General features: G+C 57.8%; 1 protein-coding gene and 1 long non-coding RNA gene across 6 annotated transcripts in view; one reads left to right on the top strand and one right to left on the bottom strand.

Moving 5' to 3' along the window:
• Window positions 1-17387, top strand: part of WIZ (WIZ zinc finger) — a 55094-nt gene that overhangs the window by 29158 nt on the left and 8549 nt on the right. For 4 of the 5 annotated variants that reach the window (XM_064499320.1, XM_064499317.1, XM_064499315.1 and 1 more), the window contains 3 exons: window positions 2441-4980; window positions 5228-5593; window positions 16590-16754. In XM_064499320.1, the coding sequence (XP_064355390.1) occupies window positions 2441-4980; window positions 5228-5593; window positions 16590-16754 (3071 nt within the window). The remainder of the gene's footprint in view (window positions 1-2440; window positions 4981-5227; window positions 5594-16589; window positions 16755-17387) is intronic. The other variant, XM_064499316.1, reaches the window with a different exon arrangement.
• Window positions 7963-11100, bottom strand: LOC135323992 (uncharacterized). Its single transcript, XR_010385430.1, has 2 exons — window positions 9185-11100; window positions 7963-8585 (listed from the first exon to the last, which is right to left on the bottom strand). It is a non-coding gene; the product is annotated as an uncharacterized LOC135323992 (long non-coding RNA).

The following is a 17387-nucleotide window of genomic DNA, read 5'->3' as shown; positions in this document are numbered from 1 at the left end:
TGATCGAGCAGCTCCGAGCACACCGCAAAAGAAAGATGTAGAGGTGGTGGCCCAAACCTCGTGCAGAGAAGGGTCCATGTCCTTCCTCGTGGCACCAGGGAACTGCGTGCGGACCTGTGCTTGGCTCAGCTTCTCCCTCTTGGCCTGTTTTGCAACGCAGCCAATGCCCAGCACGTTTTAATGGGTTTATTTTAGTAGCTGCTGTTGACGGATCCTTCCTGGGCCAGCGGTTTCCTTAGCGAGTTATTTTTAATAACGTTTGCAGGGTTTACGGTGCATATGGGAATCACATTTCCCCGCTATCGCACCACAGACAATGGAGCGAGCCCGTCCTGCAGTCAGCAGCGATTTCTCTCGAGTTAAAAGTAGGGAACGATTTTGAGTCAAGACAGGCGAGTGCAGCGTGGCGGGGGGCTCGGTTGGCCCCCAAACTTTGCTTTTCCAGAAACGACTCGGAAATAAATAGGTTTAAAAAGAGAAGGAGAGAGAGAGAGGCAGCGCGTGGAACTGGCAGCCCTGCCGCCTCCAACAAAGGCGCTTTGTTCTCTTGGCGGTGCGACTTGACCCGCGAGTGTTTTGCTGGCCTGGAGCAGCTCCTTGCGCGAGGTCTTGGGCTCCTCTGGGTGCCGAGCTCTGCAGCCCAGCAGGTTCCTCCCTGGGGACGGTTTGGCAGGGGGTAGGCTCCGGGACAGGACGTTCTGCATCCAAAGCGGCGAGCGTCTGCCTGGCTGTGCTGTGCGTGCTGCTTAGAAGGAGAAGCTGGGCATGGAGTTGGCTGTGGAGGACAGAAGCTGGGTTGTGTCCTCAGGGCAGGGCTGGGTGCATGGAAGAGTCTTGCCTTGCTCTGCAGAGGCTCCAGATCTGCTCGGCCCTGGCCCTGGAGCTTGTATCTCCTGAGCATGCCATCTGCATGGCATCCCTACTTGAAGCTCCTGTTGGAGACCACCTCCATCTCCCACGAGAGCCCCGTGGGGCCCCGCTGGCGCTGGGTCCTCTGCTCTATCGGCCTCCAGTCATCCTGGGAGGGCAAGTAGCATCGCAGCAAGCAGGCACAGACCATCTGAGCAACGTGCCTGGAATCGCTTGCAGGGGAGGCCCAGAGTCAGGTTTGAGTCACAGCTGCTCTCTGGGGACACCCGGTCATCTGCATCTCTTAAAGACCAGTTTGGAAGCCTCAGTTTGGTGATCTGGTGCTGGTCGAGGCTCTCGACTTTCCCACTCAGCCTCTTGCCAGCCCAGCAGAAGGTCTTGGGGCTCCCATAGGTCCTTTGTCACAGCTGCTGGTCCCATGCAGATGTCTCCAATCTCCTAGGGCATCTTGGAGAGCATCAAGTGCCTTTGCTGCATCCTCTTGGCCCTGAGCATGTCCCTTTTCCTTCCAGGGAAAAGCCTCCAAGCCCAATGTAGGACCTTCAAAACCTCCAGGGCACAGGCTGGGATGCTCACGGGCACGTTCACCCCCTTTCTAACACTGAACACGTCTTCAGTGCCATGGGGCCCACAGCAACCTGCTCCACGTGGTGTGGGTGGCATGGAGCTACCCGGTCCCACTGTGGAGCTTGTCCCATGGAGGCACTTGTTCTCCAGCCATGTGACGGGACCTGCCCAGGTTTGGGGTCTGTGTAGAGGGTCTGGGGGAGGACAGGGAGGAACCACCTCGATCCCATGTGCTCTGTTGTGTGTAGGGTCTGTGCACAATGAAGAAAGGAAGATGATGGTCAGCATTTCCCACTCTCGCTATGGAGAATAACCACCCAGGGACCTCCATTTACTCATGGAGGATTTACCTGAATCATCCCTTGGTGCCAGAGACCTTTGCTATGGTCCACATTGGCACTTAGATCTGTTTTTATGCAACTTTGAAGACTTTGGTAGTTTGTTCTTTGGCCTGACAGTAGCAAGTGTCATTGTTTCGAGCAAATATCCCTGTTTGGTGACATAAACTGTCCCAGCCTGCGGCATCCCGAGGAGTTAGCAAGGGAAAGGGGAGGAGAAGCAGAGAGTGGGGTGGAACAAAGGGAAGATGATTTCTTGGCCCAAGGCAAGAATCGGTGACAGGAACATTCAGGTTTCCAACAAGGAGGATGCTCCCTTCGTGCTTGGCACAAACACGGAAGAGCCACTGTAGGGAGCAGTTACAGCCAACGTTGAAACGAGCCCAGGAGAAGATGCAGAACAGATTATAGCTGTGCGTGGCTGAGGGAGGATGGGAAGGGATGAGTGGTCCTTGGGCTCTGTGTGTCCTAAATTTTTAATATTTGGATACAGGAGCTGCTGTGAAATCCCCAGCCAGCGTTATGCTGGCATGCAGCGTAATACACAGGCTCTCTCCGGTTCCAGGCTGGGCCTTTTGTAAATGGATTTTTTTTCTCTCCTTTTCTTTTTTTTTTCCTTAAACTATCCTATTAACTGGCTAATAACTGTCAAAACTTATTTGCAGCTCCACGAGTGAAGAGCATTTGGAGTTCAAGAAGTCTTTGTACAGAACGGATGCCAGGAGCTCCATAGACCTGCGAAACATGACCGTATCTGGCAGCGGGGCCTGGGATCCCTCCGCCCTGGAGACGAGAGCGGGCGACGGGAGAGAAGAAAGCACTTTAGAGAGACTCTCTGGCTTGAAGGACTCAAAGGATGGGCGGTGTGTAAAGGAGTCGGCGTTTGCTGTGGAGCCCCAGCTTGTAAATACTGTGCAGGTGGATCCTGAGCAATTGGAGAGCGACCCCGAGGACCTGGACTCTGGCAAGGCGGCAGCAGAGACGCCCAGCCCTTGTCCGGGGGCACCGGCTGGCAGCGGAGAAGAGAAGTATCTTAAAAATGAACCAAAGCAACTTGAAGGCCTCAGCAAAGAGCACTTAGATAAAAGCAAGAGGGAGACCCAGAGGGTCGACTGGATTTCTAGACCCAACAAAAGCCCGAGTCCTCACTACAAAGACATAAGCAAGCCGACAGATGTAGCAACGAGCTTACCCTTTCGGGGCCAGGCCATGCGTGAAGTGCCTCCTCCGCTGACTCCGACGGTGTTCAGAAAAACGCTGAACCCCGTCCTCAGCAAGTCCAAAGCCCTCGAGAGCACCTCCTCGCACAGGAAGGGGCTGGTGGTCGAGGCGGACTTGGGCGACATCAGCCCGCTCGGCGCGGCTGAGTGGACGATACAGAAGCCGGGTCTTCAGCTCGGCGCCGACCTCGCTGTCGGCAAACAGTCCTGGACGGTAAATGCCGAGGATTCAGTGGAGCGGATCCCGCTGATGTCTCTGGAGCCGGCTCCCTGCAGCTCCTATGACATTGAGATGAGGCCCTACGTGTGCAGCGTCCTGCTGGAGGAGCAGGGGAAAGAAGAGCTGGGCCCGGAGGAGGACCCGACGGTGTACACGTGCATCGAATGCAGCATTTACTTCAAGAAGAAGGAACATCTGATGGATCACATGCTTCAGCATAATCGCGGACCAGGGAGGGACCAAGACAGAGATGCTTTGGGAGGGCAGTGCCAATTCTGCTGCAACGAGTGCGGGTGGGCCTTTGGAGACCCCGCATCTCTGGAGCAGCACAAAAGGCTCCACCAGGAATCTAGGGAAAAAATTATTGAAGAAATCCAGAAGCTGAATGAGTTTCCAGACGAAGGCCGGGAAGCCCGGCTCCAGTGCCCCAAATGCGTCTTTGGCACAAACTCCTCCAAAATCTTTGTCCAGCACGCCAAGATGCACGTCAAGGAGAGGAAGGACCAAGGCGCGAAGAACGTGAATCTCTTTGGAAGCGCTGGCGGCGGAGAAATGCGGGACAGCTCGGCGCACGGCATCTACAAACACTTCAAACCAAATGAACACGTGGCCCTGCAGGTGCAGGTACCGCCTCACGGCAGCGGCAAAGGGCTCAGCACCTGCATGCTCTGCAGCTTCCCGGCCCCCAACGAGAACATCCTCAAGGAGCACATGAAATACGCCCACTCCCACCTCTCCTGGGACGCAGAGGCATTTGAGGAAGACCCCAATCAGCCTGGAACTAGTAGAGATGCCTACAGCCCCGCTCGGCCAGGGCGGTTTGCCGAGCCGGATTATTTCGGCAAAGCAGAGCGGCTCTTCCCTCCATCCCACCGCGAGAGCACATCGCATTACGAAGCTGTCCACGGCTTTGCCTTAGCCCACCCGCGGCTCGACAAAAGCAACGGGGCGAATAAAAAGGACTACCAGACATCGGGGTTTCACGCCAGGAAGGCAGCTCCCTACGCTGCCCCGCACAAAAACCTGGGGCTGTCGGGCCTCCCCTCCGCGAAGGCCTATTCCCAGTTTGCTCTGCAGCAGCTGAAGAGAAAAGCGGCAGCTCAGCACCTTGAGGCAGAAGGAGACGGTCTCAGGAGCCACCCGGCAGGGCTAGAGGAGCTCAGGCACAAATGGACGGTGGCCAACGACGCTGGGAGCATGGAAGAGGAGATCTCTGTAACCACAGAAATAGACCTGACCGAGAACAGAGGCATCAAACCCGTCGCCATTCCTCAAGCTGCCTTGGACCTCAAGAGGACGTTCAGAGACACCTTGAAAGCCACGGACTCTTCGATAGCATCCGAGGAACAGCAGCAGCAGCTGCGGAAGATGGTGCCCATCGTGCTCCTCGAGGAGGTGAACCTGCATCCCAAAGCGACCAAGCGGCCCAGGGGGAAGCCGTTCAAGAAGAAAGCAGCAGTCCCATCCCGGGAATTCATGATGGAAGAGCCTCTCCCGTTGGACATGCTCCTGCTGGACTCTCCTCTGGAGGGTCCTCTGGAGCTTGACGACCTCTTGGACTCCGACTCGCCCATGCTGAAGAACGAGGAGCGGAAGTGCCCCTACTGCCCAGACAGGTTTCACAACGGCATCGGGCTGGCGAACCACGTGCGGGGCCACCTCAACAGGGTGGGGGTGAGCTACAACGTCCGTCACTTCATCTCGGCAGAAGAAGTGAAAGCTATTGAGCAAAAATTTTCCTTCCAAAAGAAGAAGAAAAAAGGTAGTATGTATTCAATTCACCGTGCTTTCTATTTTCTTGTTTTACGCGGTGGGGTTTTCTCCTCCCGCTGACGATGGGTACGTATGTTACCGTGGCCAGCGCGAATCGCGACAGCCGCGGGCTTGCCGGCACGTCTCCTTGACCTGCTGCTCCTCTGCAGCGTGGTGTCTGGTTGTGTCAGGTGCCGTAAAACCCTCCGACAACCGCTCGGGTTCGTTAGCCGCTCATTCGTGTGTCGTTCTTTCCGCAGTTGCAAACTTCGACCCGAGCACGTTCAGCCTGATGCGGTGCGAGTTCTGCGGGGCCGGCTTCGACACGCGCGCGGGCCTCTCCAGCCACGCCAGAGCCCACCTGAGAGACTTTGGTATCACCAACTGGGAGCTCACCATCTCGCCCATTAACATCCTCAAGGAGCTGCTGGCCAACTCGGCCGAGCACCCCATGCTGCAGTCGGCGGTGGGAGCAGAGCCCTCGTCCCCGGGCCGCGAGAGGGAGGCGCACGGCTTCGTGCCCCGCAAGAGCATGACGCCCATGTCCGAGTGCAGCATTCCCCGCTCTCCTCTGTCCCCGTTCCCCCCGGCCTGGGGAGATGAGTCCCTGCAGTCCTACAGAGACGGTAAGTGTGCCCCAAACACCCTGGGTGAACTAGAAATCGTTTTGATGACCCCAAAACTGGATCCTCTGCTCCTTCTGCTGAGCAGAGCCTTGCTGGAGGGAGGTTATTTCCAGGGAATGGTTTAATCGGCAGAACTGGGTGCTGGTTTAGCCATCTCCACCATTTGGTTGGATGCCTGGTGAAAACCAATCCTGCTTTTGGGCAGGCGGATGGAAACGTGGTTGATGAAAGAGCCTGGTTGCTCCTTGCGGGCAGCCCGGTCTCTCGAACGGCGGGCGGAGGGATCGCCGTCCATCTGGGCGCCGCGCATTGTGTGTTTGGGCTTTGTCATTTAAGCGCCGTGGCCAGGAGTGGGGTGGTTTCACCAGGGAAAACCGGTGAACCTGGAGCCCCTGGTAGCGTGTTCCCGAATTGCAGGGCAGAAGGTGGCCGGAGAAAAAAAGCAGAGCATGGCCACCGGTACCCGCTTGGCCTGGCAGTGCTCAGAAGGCAGGATGCGGCCTCCGGGGTGAAGAGCTGGGCTCTCCCCTCGGCTGCTGGTTTTCCCCCCAGGGGATAAGCTTGAGGGGTCCCTCCAAAGGGGATCTCTTTATAAAGCGACAATACAGTGTTCCTTCGAAGACTGAAAACTCGCTCGCGCGTTAGGGGGATTAACAGCAGGGGTTGCAGTCCCACCTACCGATACCGGGTGCTTCTGGCAGCGTCTTTAACTCCTTGGAAAACGGCTTCTCGTTTGGGTTACGTGCACACATTGGCTTCTTGCTGCAGGGATGTCTGTCTTTAGTTGAAATATCAAATCCTGGCTCTCTGCGGACCGTTCCGCATGCCTGGCTGCTCTTTGGAACGAGCCTTGACCACAATGAACACAAAGGAAAACACAAACGAACCCAAACTCTTCTTTCCTGGCGTGGCAGCCCTGGAAGCAGCTCGCAAGGGCAGGGGCTGCCGCCAGCGAACGGCTTTTTTGGAGGGCTCGGCTGCGTTTCCGCTGCCAGCGGTTGGATGCTCTCGCGGCCGGCGATTGCCGCTTGGCGATCTCAGGGTCTCCCCACGCCCACGATTTGCTGCCCGAAGCCGCTATCGTTAGCACCGCTGTCTTAAAAACCAGAGCTCGGGTATTTAGTAATTGTAGAGGGTGGAAAGCGTCTCAGCGGCAGCAGAGTGTGGCCGCTTTTTGGTAGCAGGTCACACATCAGGGAAGGGGTTAATCCAGTTCTTAACCCGGTGCGTCCCATAGCCAGAGGTGCCCAACTTTAGTCCTTTAAAAAAAAACCAAACAGGCCACGGCTTGAAATCTGGGCTTGCTTATCAGTACTGGCAAGGTTGCTCCTTTTTTTCGGCATGAAATGCAGACCCGGGGCTGCTATATCTCCCGCTGTCACTGTGCCCGGCTCCGTAACTTGGCAGGCTCCGGCTGCCTCAAAATGCCAACTGCTTCGGCTTAGAAATCGCTGGAGAGGATGTCAAAGTCCCGGGGGGGAAGAGCGATTAGTGCTACTCCCCGCTTTTGTGTTTCGCGCCGCGATGGTTGCACCATGCCGGCATTTGCCTAAGAAAAGGATGCTGATGTGCCGCCGGCTCCCAAAACGCGACCCCCCGGGCAGAGCCGGGCAGGTCTTCTGGACAAAGCCGCTCCGGCAGCTGGGAAAATGCCGGGGACAAAATGCCGGGGGCTCGGGAGAGCCCTGGCGTTGGCGGAGGGGGATGTTAGCAGCGTGGCTGCGGCGACGGGGGAAGCAGAAAACCCTACGTCGAGCGCGGGATGGAGACGGGGCGGGAGGAATCGGGTTGGGAATCCGTCCGTATGGACAGGGATGAATCGCGAGCGACCGGTCTGCTTCGGCACCTCGTTTAAACCCTGATTAATTTGAGGGCGGATGCATGAAAGCGAGCGGCGGCAGGCGAGTGCGACCAGAGGCTCGGAAAGCAGAGCCGGAGCTCGAACCACCCCCCCTTCAAGTGGAGCACCTGGATTTAAACCTAACTCGCTCCGTATTTCCTTACAAGCAGCCTCTTTGGGAGAGAATGCCAAGAAAACGGGTAAGTCTGGAAAGCCAAAAAAACAAAAAAATCCCTGGCGAGGACTGTGCCGGGCCCAGCGACCTGTTGTGTAAGCGAGGCATGCGCGGCGGGTCACGCGGAGATAGCCATCAGTGCTCGGTAGCCGGCCCGGCTTTTGTATTTAAATCCAAGAATGAAGGCTCTTAGTTACGCATCTGCGAGGAGCCGGGAGCGCAGAGACGGGCTCCCTGCGGATGGGAAACCCTCCTTGTTTTGCTTTGAGCCCGAAACGGCTCTTCCAGGCCGCCTTTGGCCGGGCGCTGAATGCATCTGTCGCAACCGATTTTTTAAGAACGAAGCGGCACGCGTTGCATGCAATATTTATTTAACTCTTGCTCCGGGTACGGCTGCAGAAAAGCAGCTGAACAAACAAGTTATTGGGTCGTGTTTGCAGCCGAGCTGGGGCCCGAATCGGTAGCGAGAGGATTTTTTCACCCGTTTTATAAACCCACCCGTCCTCGTGTCTCCTTGAATCGCTTGCCAAGCGAGCCGTCCTGGCGCTGGGAGCTGCCTGCTTCCACGCGGCTCTTGGCAGCCTCGCGAAGCCCTTGACCGCCGTTCCCGGACGGGAGCGAGAAATCGCCCCGCGGCACCTGCTCCGCGTCGCGTTCCCTGCTGCCGTTTTAGGCTCGTTCCGTGATTTATAGCTGGTTTTGGGCAACGTGAACGAGGCGCGGGGCTGTTACCGGGTTGCAATGGCAGGAGGTGGAGACGGGCACCGTGTGGGAGCGTGTCTTGCCGTGCCGCTTGCTCCGCTCGTAGAGGTCCCCTCCGGGCTCGCGCTCCTGCCACGCGGCGTAAAAGCCCGTCTGAAGGCGGCTGCTCGCAGCTCTCCATCTCACGAGCTGATGCGACATGCCGAGACTTGCCAAAAGCTAGTGGTGCCTGTGGTTAGACTCATCTCCCAGGCTTGCAGCAGACCAGGCTGGACCTAAAGGGGAGGGATAAAGGAAAGGTGTCACCATCGGCTCGGTGGCTGCTTCCAGATGGCAATCGCGAAGCACTGAATGGTCTCTGCCCGGGGCGCGAGTCGCCTCGCTGGAGCGACCTGTTAATTCGAAAAGCGCCATCACGCTCTCCCCTTGAGCTGAGTTTATAACCGAGTTACTGCAACATCGGATGCGGGATCCCGGGTCGGGTCCTCGTAGGACAAAGCCTCCCGTCGCCGAGCAGCCGGCGGGGATGCACGGCTAAACCCAAGGGGCGTTGGGAAAGGGCTGCGGGTTTAACCGCTGCCCTGGGAGGAAAGGAGCTGGGGGAGCCCCTGCCGGTCCTGCACCTTCGAACTCGTGTTAAACGAGGAGGGGGGGAAAAAAAAGGCTTTATGCAAAACTAAAAGTCAAAGAGAGGAAGTAGGTGTTTGGGTCTGCGGCGAGAACGCGAGCGTGGCTCCGCGGATCAGAATTAGGGCTGCTGATTTAGACGGGTGCCCGGGCGGCAAAAACAGGATGTTGCAAGGCATGGAGGGACCTCAGAGGTCCCCAGCGCCCTCCTGCTGCTCCAAAGCAGGTCTGCAGTACCGAAACCAACCTTAGGCTGCCTGCTCCGGTCTCTGGTTGAGCCTCCACCACCTCCTGCAGCATCTACGCTGCTGCCACCTATCCTCGCACCTAGAAAGTTGATGGGGTCTTCGGTGTTTTTAGTATTTAAGTCCATCGCTGCTTGTTTTGTCCGTGCTAAGTGGAGACGTCTTATGCTCTTCTATAGACTGCTACCAAGATCTTTCGGTGTGACCTTGTTGGTTGTGCTTTTAGACCCTTGATCATTCGTGATTCCTTCTTGAAGTGCTGCTCTTAAAATCGGACACGGCCCTGTCGCGGAGAGCACCCCGTCCTGGGGCTGGTGGCTGCTGTTCCAGGTGGTCCCCTGCGCTCACCCGTTGCTTTCCCCGTACGTTGTGACGGGCAAAAGTGCGCCCTGCTGCTGCAAGTGCCTCCTTAAACCCTGGCTTGGCTTTCTGCAGAGACTGTTTGTGTATCTCCTGCTCCAAACCTTTTGGCAGCCACCTCGGAGAACACGTGGCTCCTCTTGGCAGGCGCTGGGAAATGTTAGGCAATGATATCCTCCCCAAAACATCCTGCAGCTCTCCTCCCTTTCTGCCTGCCTCACCTTGCTCTGCCCCCGCGATTGCTTCCGCCAGCCTGGCAGCATCGTCCTCTGGTTTTTCTTCTCCCTCTCTGCAGATCTAACGCCCCTTCGCCTCCCTTATTGACCCCAAACTGCAAGGCTTTCTGCTAGGCCTAGACTTCTCTAGATCTGCTCCTGCACAGCAACAGTGCCACCAGGTCCGGTCCAACAGGGAAGAGCCACGGGAGCAAACGAGTGTTTGCTCACTGGCCCTCAGACGAGGACGCAGAAGTGGGGCTGCTGCTGCAATGCCTAGACCCTTCTTTAGCCGAAGGGCATCATCCTCCTCTTTAGACCATAACCTCTGTTTTGGAATAAAACTGCATTTGATGGTGCCGCAGGGTCGTTCTTACTGCAAAGCCTGTCTGAAGGATGCTGTACGCAAGCTCTGGCACCATCTCCTGCTTCCTGCCAGGAATGGAAAGCTAATCCAAGGGTGAGGAACCACCCAAGCCATCCCATCAGCCCAGCATCCGCCAAAACACAGCGTGCAGCGACCTTTCAGGGGGGTGTCTGCACATGGAAACGTCTCTCTGAGCTGATCAGTCTTGAGAAGAAGATTGGAGGGGTGAAGAATCTCCCGCATCCCCAGCAGACGTTGCCTCCTTTCAGTACTGACCTTGGTGGAGCTCATTTCCCCATCCAGCTATTGCCTTATGTGCTGCCTGCGAGGGCCTGGCGCTCTGGAAAGCTCCGTTGATGGGTGTTGGTGCTCTTCCGAAAGCCTGTTCACACTGCCCTGAGCGTCAGAGTTGCTCAGCTTCATCCAGACCATGTCAGGTTGACCAGTGTATCCGTCCCATGCTCCAGGTCTTCCATTAACAAGTCTTAGCAGCAGAAATACACGTTGCATCAGAAGATTGACTGGTATTCTGCGTTCTCATTAGCAAAGAAAGTTCTCTTCTATAGATCTAAAAATGCTCGACTTGGTTGCTTACAGCCTCTTCTCAGATACTTGGAGAAAACAATTTATCATTGTAAGAGACCATTTCTTTGCTTCCTTCCAAATACAACGCAGAAAATTTACTGAATTCCTTTAAGCCATGGTTATTGCCACTGTCCAGGCCAGATGTCCACTGGAGTCATTTCCCACTGGACTTGAACACTTTCCATCATCTTGTTGGCCAGAGACATTTCATGTGTTACTTTGGTTCTCCTTGTTGGTATGCAGCTCCCCACTGGGAGTTTGTACTCATCAAATTAAGTCCTTTTTTCCACATTTGTTATATATTTTTGTGATATTCTGCTTGCTGGTTTTGTTGTCCTTTCAGACAAAGAAACCTCTCTGCCCCACTTAACCTGCGTTCTGCAGCGGGCTGTTCCTCTGAGATGTAGCAGAGCACTTTTCTCTGACTCACGTCCATCCGGGGAGTAGGTTGGATTTGGGGATTCCCCCCCCCCCCGATCTTTTTCCAGCTTTCTCAGGCCAGTTTGAAATTGTCTGCTGGCACCTTCGCATCCTTCTAGGCTGCGGTGCTTTGAACGCTGCGCGAGGCCGCTGCCCCGTTAACGGAAACCTAGTTCGGAGCAGGTTTAGGAGAGCTGGTGCTGAACTCCGTCCGTCTCCTGGTTCCCACGGTGCCCTTCGTAACTGCTCCTCGAATTCGGCTTCTTAGCTACATCCGCGTCCGACCTGAAAATAATTTCTAGGTCACACATTCACAACTGCTTCTGAAGATGAGGCAGCCTCAGAAATCTTATTAAAGATGAGGCATCCTTGATTTTTTTTTCCTCTTATCTACAAGGACTGGCATAGGTTTTTCCTCGTTTTCTGGGCACTGGCCCCAACCCTAACCAAAGTATCCTGGATGACACAGGGCTAGAGGAAACGAGGAAAATAGGGAGCTCATTCTGGGGGGCAACTAATGAAAGAAGGTATGAGGATTAAGAGCTCAAAAATTAATCATAAGGGCATCTGGGAGGACCCGGAGGTGATCCACTCGGAGACATGAGTGGGCGAGGGAGTGGATGCAGTGGTGCTTTGATTCCTCTCCCCAGCTTTTATCCCGGGTGTTAGAGGTCGGAGGAGATCAGTGATGTGGATTGTGTGGTTTCTACGTGGCTTGTTCCTAGATATCTATTCCTTGTCTGGCAGGTGCTTGCGGTTTTTGAGCTGTCAGAAGGAAAGGCACTGGAATACAGCTGGGGGGGATGATCTGAACGCCCCCCTCATCCTCCTCTGTCCTCCTCTTGAGCACAGGCCTGAGGTTTGCCTGCCCTCTCCCCATCCCTCTGCAGCTTCAGTCACCTTTGGGCTTTCAAAGATAATTGCTCGCGGGGCCAAAACCGCTTTAGAGAGCAGGCGGAAATGGTGGCATTGCTCTTCCAGTGCCGGCTGCCCGGTGGGAAGGCTCCTGCCCTTCCCCTTTCCCTCGGTGTTGTGCTCCCTCGTTCCTTCCTTTGCCAGAGACTGGCAGTGCTGATCTGCTGACAGACGCATCTATTTGGAGCAAACTCAACCGTGATAGTTCAGATGACAAAATTAAACTGTCCCAGCAGAGATTTGCCGAAGGAGAACGAGGGAGCTTCCACCCGCTGCTCTGCCACCAAGCTGGCGGTGGTCGTGTCCCCAGCAGTGCTGCGGAGGAGCCTGTGCGAGGTGACCTCTTCTAGCAGCACAGCTTGGGCTGGAAGAGGACGTTTCTTGTAGATTTGTCTGAGCTTCGTTTCCTTCTCGATACTTAGATTTGAGAGCGAAGGCCTCGGCGTAGCTGAACAACCTCTGGCCTGCTCTTATTTCCATTCTGACCTTTGCTTCCTCTGGTTAATCATGGTCACCCCTCGGCAAAGGGGAAGAAAAGGAATCAAAACCTTTGAGCTTTGTGGACGGGGCCTTTAGTTCTCCCTCCCATCGAGGAGTCTGTGTGTGTCCCACGGTGACTGTGTTAATCATGGAGGAACACGGTTTGGATGAGCGTTTTGGAGCTCTGTATCTGACCCCGGCTCAGAGCAGGGCCAAATTCAAAGTCAGGGCAGGTTGCTCGGGGCCGTATCCGGCTGAGTTTGGGGAGGGTCGAGATGCCACCATCTCTCTTCCCAGGCTGACGTGCTCTGAGGACCCCCCTCACGTTGCAGGTCTCGGGGCACAGCGAGGTGATCTCCTTTTTGTGTTAGCCCTTCTGATTTTCATCCCTGTGTGCTTATTCTGTTCTCGCCCGCAGCCTGACCTACTTTCCATCGTCTTTGATTCCCTTCTTGAGTTCCAGGTTACTGAAAAGCTCGCGTTGGCCTCCTGCTTCACTTCCCTCCTTTCCCTGCGCTGGGACTGCGTGCGCTGTTGCCCTTGATATTCTGTCCTGTTCTCCGAAGGTTTCTGATGGTAGGCAGTGCCACAGTCGAGCAAAGGGAAGCTGTCCGCTGGTTTATAGCCTGAATTTGAGCTCCATTTTCACCACTGCTGATCTACAGCCACCGTAGGCTGCACGAAATTGCTCAGCCAGGCCTTTCAGTGCAGGTTTTGTTGAGCGAGGGTTCGCAGGGGCAGCACTCGCAGGGAGATGGTCACAAAAACTCCTCCTGGTCTTCAGTCTGGGCAACCAGCATGACCAAGCTGGCCCTTTCCCTTCCTTAATGTCTTTGGGAGACGGGGTTTGGGAGAGTGGTTTGATATACACAGAGAAAGGACCGGCCTGTTGTATTTCTCCTTTCCCTGTTAAATTCCAGGGAGCTCCTGAGCCTGTCGCATCCCTCAAGGCTTCTTAGACCTGATCTTCTCTGGCTCTGCGCTCTTTTAAGCCAGGCCACGTAGGAGAAGTCTCGCACCGCGACCAAACGCGTACGAGCAGGGTGTGTTGTGGTGGCTGACAGATTGCCTTGCCGCCTGGCAGGGAAACGAGGGGAACTTCCCGGCACGGTTCGTTAGCAACGCTTCTCCCTCAGTAAAGCCGGCGAGGGGAAGCGATGTGTTTGAGAGCTCAAAAGCGTGACGCAGAGCTGGCAAACGGTCCCCTTGGCAGGAATCTGCGTCCACGGAGCCCTGGATGCCGTTGGGGACTGGCTAGCCAGCAAAGGCAGATGCTTTCATCCCTACCCCAGCCCGAGTCCTTTAGCGAGTGCAGAGTCCTGCCCGTCCCAGCATGTTCAGTGTCCCTCGTCGCCGTCTCTGTATCTTCCCAAAGCGGTAGCGAGATTTGGCCCTGATTTGGGGACTTCCTTCCCCAGATCACGGCACAAACTTGCACGTAGCCCACAGCACTGAGACGGCACCGTCCACTCCGTGGACCGTCCCTTGCATCCGTGTTAAAGCAACGGCTTGTCCAAACCGAGCCCTTTTTGAGGTGCAACGGAGGTTGGCCGCTCTGAGGAGCTTTTCTCTCCCATGTCCTGGGAGCGGTTTGTTGAGAACTCGTGCTGGGATCCTTCATGGGGTGTTTGCAGCCGTGGTCCCTCGGTGAGCACACGTCCGCTCAGCATCTGAAAGCTGTCCGGAACGACGCAGTCCACGTTGTTGCTGTACGGAGACCGTGGGGGGCCTCTGGTTGCTGCCGCAGGCTTGGAAAGCTCCTAAAACATCAAGATTTGGGCCATCGTTGTTTCTTTAGCCTCGCAGAAGCTGGTGCTGTTTCGTCCATCGACAGCCCCATTTCAAGCGGTTCGTAAGGCGCCTGGTCTTCTCGTGGGAAAGGAGGTAGAAACTTGAACCTCCAAAAATTTACTGCGCTGAAAAAATTAGCGTCAAGCATGGATGTGTTTTGTTGTAGCCATGGGCTTTTGTTGGACTGTCTCCTCTCCCCCGCTGCCTCCGCTTGGGTTGGTGTGGTTTTTTGTTTATTCTGTGGGAACAGCGGGGAGATTTCTCGCAGGCCATGGGGTTTTTCTTGGTGTAATTAGAGCCCGGTTGTAGACCGAGCCTGCAGGTCGTTGCATGCGGATCCTCGGGGATTGCTCCTCCACGCAGCTTTGCAGATGCTTTGGGGTTTCGCAGCAGGCGTTGGCAATGCTGGGGGCAATTTCTGCTTCCTACATGTGTTTTTCCACTGCATTCCCATCCCGTCTTGGAGCCGCAGGAACGCGGAGCACCCTCGCCTGTTCCTGCGGGGCTTCACCGCCACAGCCCACCCGGCCTGGCGCTCATTTTGGGGTAGTCTTGCCTAAAATCGGGAGTGCGCGTTGGTGGCACTTGTCGGTCGGGTTGTTCCCCCTCCAAGAGGAACATGGGGGTTAGGGAGACTTGGCTGTCGTTGCCAGGTCGGGTTTGAACCTGTATTTGTGTGTTTTGTGCACCCCCTACTCAGTGGAAACGCTTGCCGGGGGCTTGGGAGCCTGATGGGTTCCCTATATCCCTTCTGGCAGCAAATCGCTTGGGTTTTTTTGCTTTTGGTGGAATGATTTGACTAAAAACCTGCCGGCATATCCCAAATTGCATCAGGGATGCCAGCAGAGGGTCGGAGAGAGGCCGGTTCCCGTCTCCCCACCGGGGACGCCTGGGCTGGGCTGAGCCCTGTCACCGGCGAGGAAGGCTCGCCCCGGCCCGCAGCGTCAAGCCGGGCCGGTGCAGCTGCCCTGGCGGTGTGAGGGGGTCTGGGGGGGACACTGGGGGTCCACGGGGGGACACTGGGCCTGGAGCTGAGCTGGGTGCAGCCCAGGGTCCGGACATGGCTCCGTGCCCTAGGCCTAGGGGTCTCAGCCCATGCCCCAAGCCCGGGCGTCGCATCCCGCCATGGCGCCCCCCTCTCCTGCCCCCCGCCCGGCGCTCGCTAGCTCGGCGCTCCCCGCTGCGGCCTGGCGCGGCCGCCCGCGAATCTCTGCCGCTCCCGCCTGGCCGGCTGGGGGCGCCGATTGCTCGGCAGGCGGCTGCCTCGCCTGGAGGCGGCGCGGCGCCCGCCGCCGCCTGCCCGCTCGCGCGCCGGCGCTCGGCTGCGCGGCCTGGGCGGGCGGGCCGGGAGGGCGCCGCGCCTCGGCGCTCGGCTGCGCGGCCTGGCGGCCGCCCCGCATGTGCCGGAGCCAAGATGGCGGCCTCCACCTCCTCGCAGCCCAAAGTGACAAAAGCGGCGGCGGCGCCGCGGCCCCGGGACCGGGGCGGGGACGGCGAGCCCGAGCCCGAGGCGGCGCCCGAGCCGGGTGAGCGTCCCCTTCCTCCGCCGCCCCCCGGCCCGCCGCGCCGGGGCCCGGCCGCGGCCCCCTCCCCCCCCGCCAGCCGCCGCCGCCGCCTCAGCGCCGGGCCCGAGCGGCCCAGCCCGGTTCAGGCCCCGCCAGCGGGCCCGGCCCTGACAGGAGCGGCCCGGCCAGGGCCGCTGTCGCCGAGCCCCGGCCCCCGCCCCCGCCCTCCTTTGTCCCTACCGGAGCCGAGCCCGCCCCCCCCCCATTGGGGCTACTGGAGCCTCGGTCCCTCCGGGCGCCGCTTTGCCCCCCCCAGTGCCCTCAGTCCCCCCGCGCTGCGTCAGCACCCGGTTCCTGTCATCGTCCCGGGGCCCAGCGCCTCTGTCCCGCCACTGGTCCCTGTCCACCCATGGCTCTGAGGAAGTGCCGAGCCGGGAAAGCGGATCCGGCTGAAATCTGGCCCCTCGATCCCGTCGGATACCCATGAGCCGGCTGCCGGCTGGGCCAGGCCTCGCTGCGGGGAGCAGCTGCCGCCGCTCCCGAGTCCCACTGGGTCGCGGCCGACCTGCTCGGAAAGCGTCACAACTGCCACAGGGATCCGCTCTCCGAAGGGGTTGCATCGGCTTTTCCCCCTTAGGTCTCCACCTTGGGTTTAGCCGCCAACATCTGGCTAAGGAGTGGCTTAAACATCTGTAAAGGGCGCGACCGGCTCCCCGGGTTTGCCCGCGTCGGCCCCGCTCCGGAGCTCACCGTCTCCTTCCTTTGGCAGTCCTCGCTGCGGAGGAGGAGGAGCTGGTGGCCATGGAGGTGGGCTCGCCGCCGCTGCCGAAGAAGAGCGCTGCCGCCGGGCCGCTGGATCAGCCCCCCAGCCGGATAGGGACCAAACTGTCTCCTGAGCCGCCCGGGAACAAGCCGGAGCCTCAGGACTCCAAAAGTGAGTATCGTCGCTGAGCCACCGGTTTCCGTTGTGCCGAGGGAGAAAATAGCTCAGTCGGCGCCTCACTGGTGGCTTTGCGGCAGGGAAACAGTGGCTGGGAAGCTGCTGTCCAGCTAGGCCGGACTCAAATCCGCTTGTAGCCTAGAAAAGCTGGGATTAAAGACACTGCGGAGCTGTTCTCCGCGAGCGTTGGCGTTTTCAAGGCCCGATCCCACGGGTGGCGGCGATTCGCGGCTGTGGCACTTTGTCGAGAGCCGCTGAGATGTCGCAGTGTCCCACCTTGGACCATGGTGCGCGCGGCCGTTACATCCCGACCGCGGGGACGCGGTGCCTCACGGCGCTGGATGCCATGAGCGTGGGATCACGGAAAAAAAAGCGGGAGAAGCTGCAGCCAAAGGGCTCCTCGTGCTGGGCGGCGTCGAGGCTCCGGGCAGGGGGCTGTTTAACCCGATCCGTGAGGATTTTCGGGCTGAATTCCCCTCTGGAAGAGTCTGGCCAGGTTGTGCTCTCGTATCGCTGGTTTAAGCTGCTCTTTCCCTGGCACCAACAGCTTTCTGAAGCTTGCTAGAGCCAACATGAGCTTTTTATCCTCCTTAGGCCCCTTCAGTCATCTTCTCCCATGTCGCTGCC

Source organism: Dromaius novaehollandiae, chromosome 33 (genome assembly GCF_036370855.1).
Source record: "Dromaius novaehollandiae isolate bDroNov1 chromosome 33, bDroNov1.hap1, whole genome shotgun sequence".
NCBI classification, from domain to species: Eukaryota; Metazoa; Chordata; class Aves; order Casuariiformes; family Dromaiidae; genus Dromaius; species Dromaius novaehollandiae.
The sequence above is the reverse complement of the archived record's forward strand: the minus strand, read 5'-3'. Positions and strand labels throughout refer to the sequence as shown.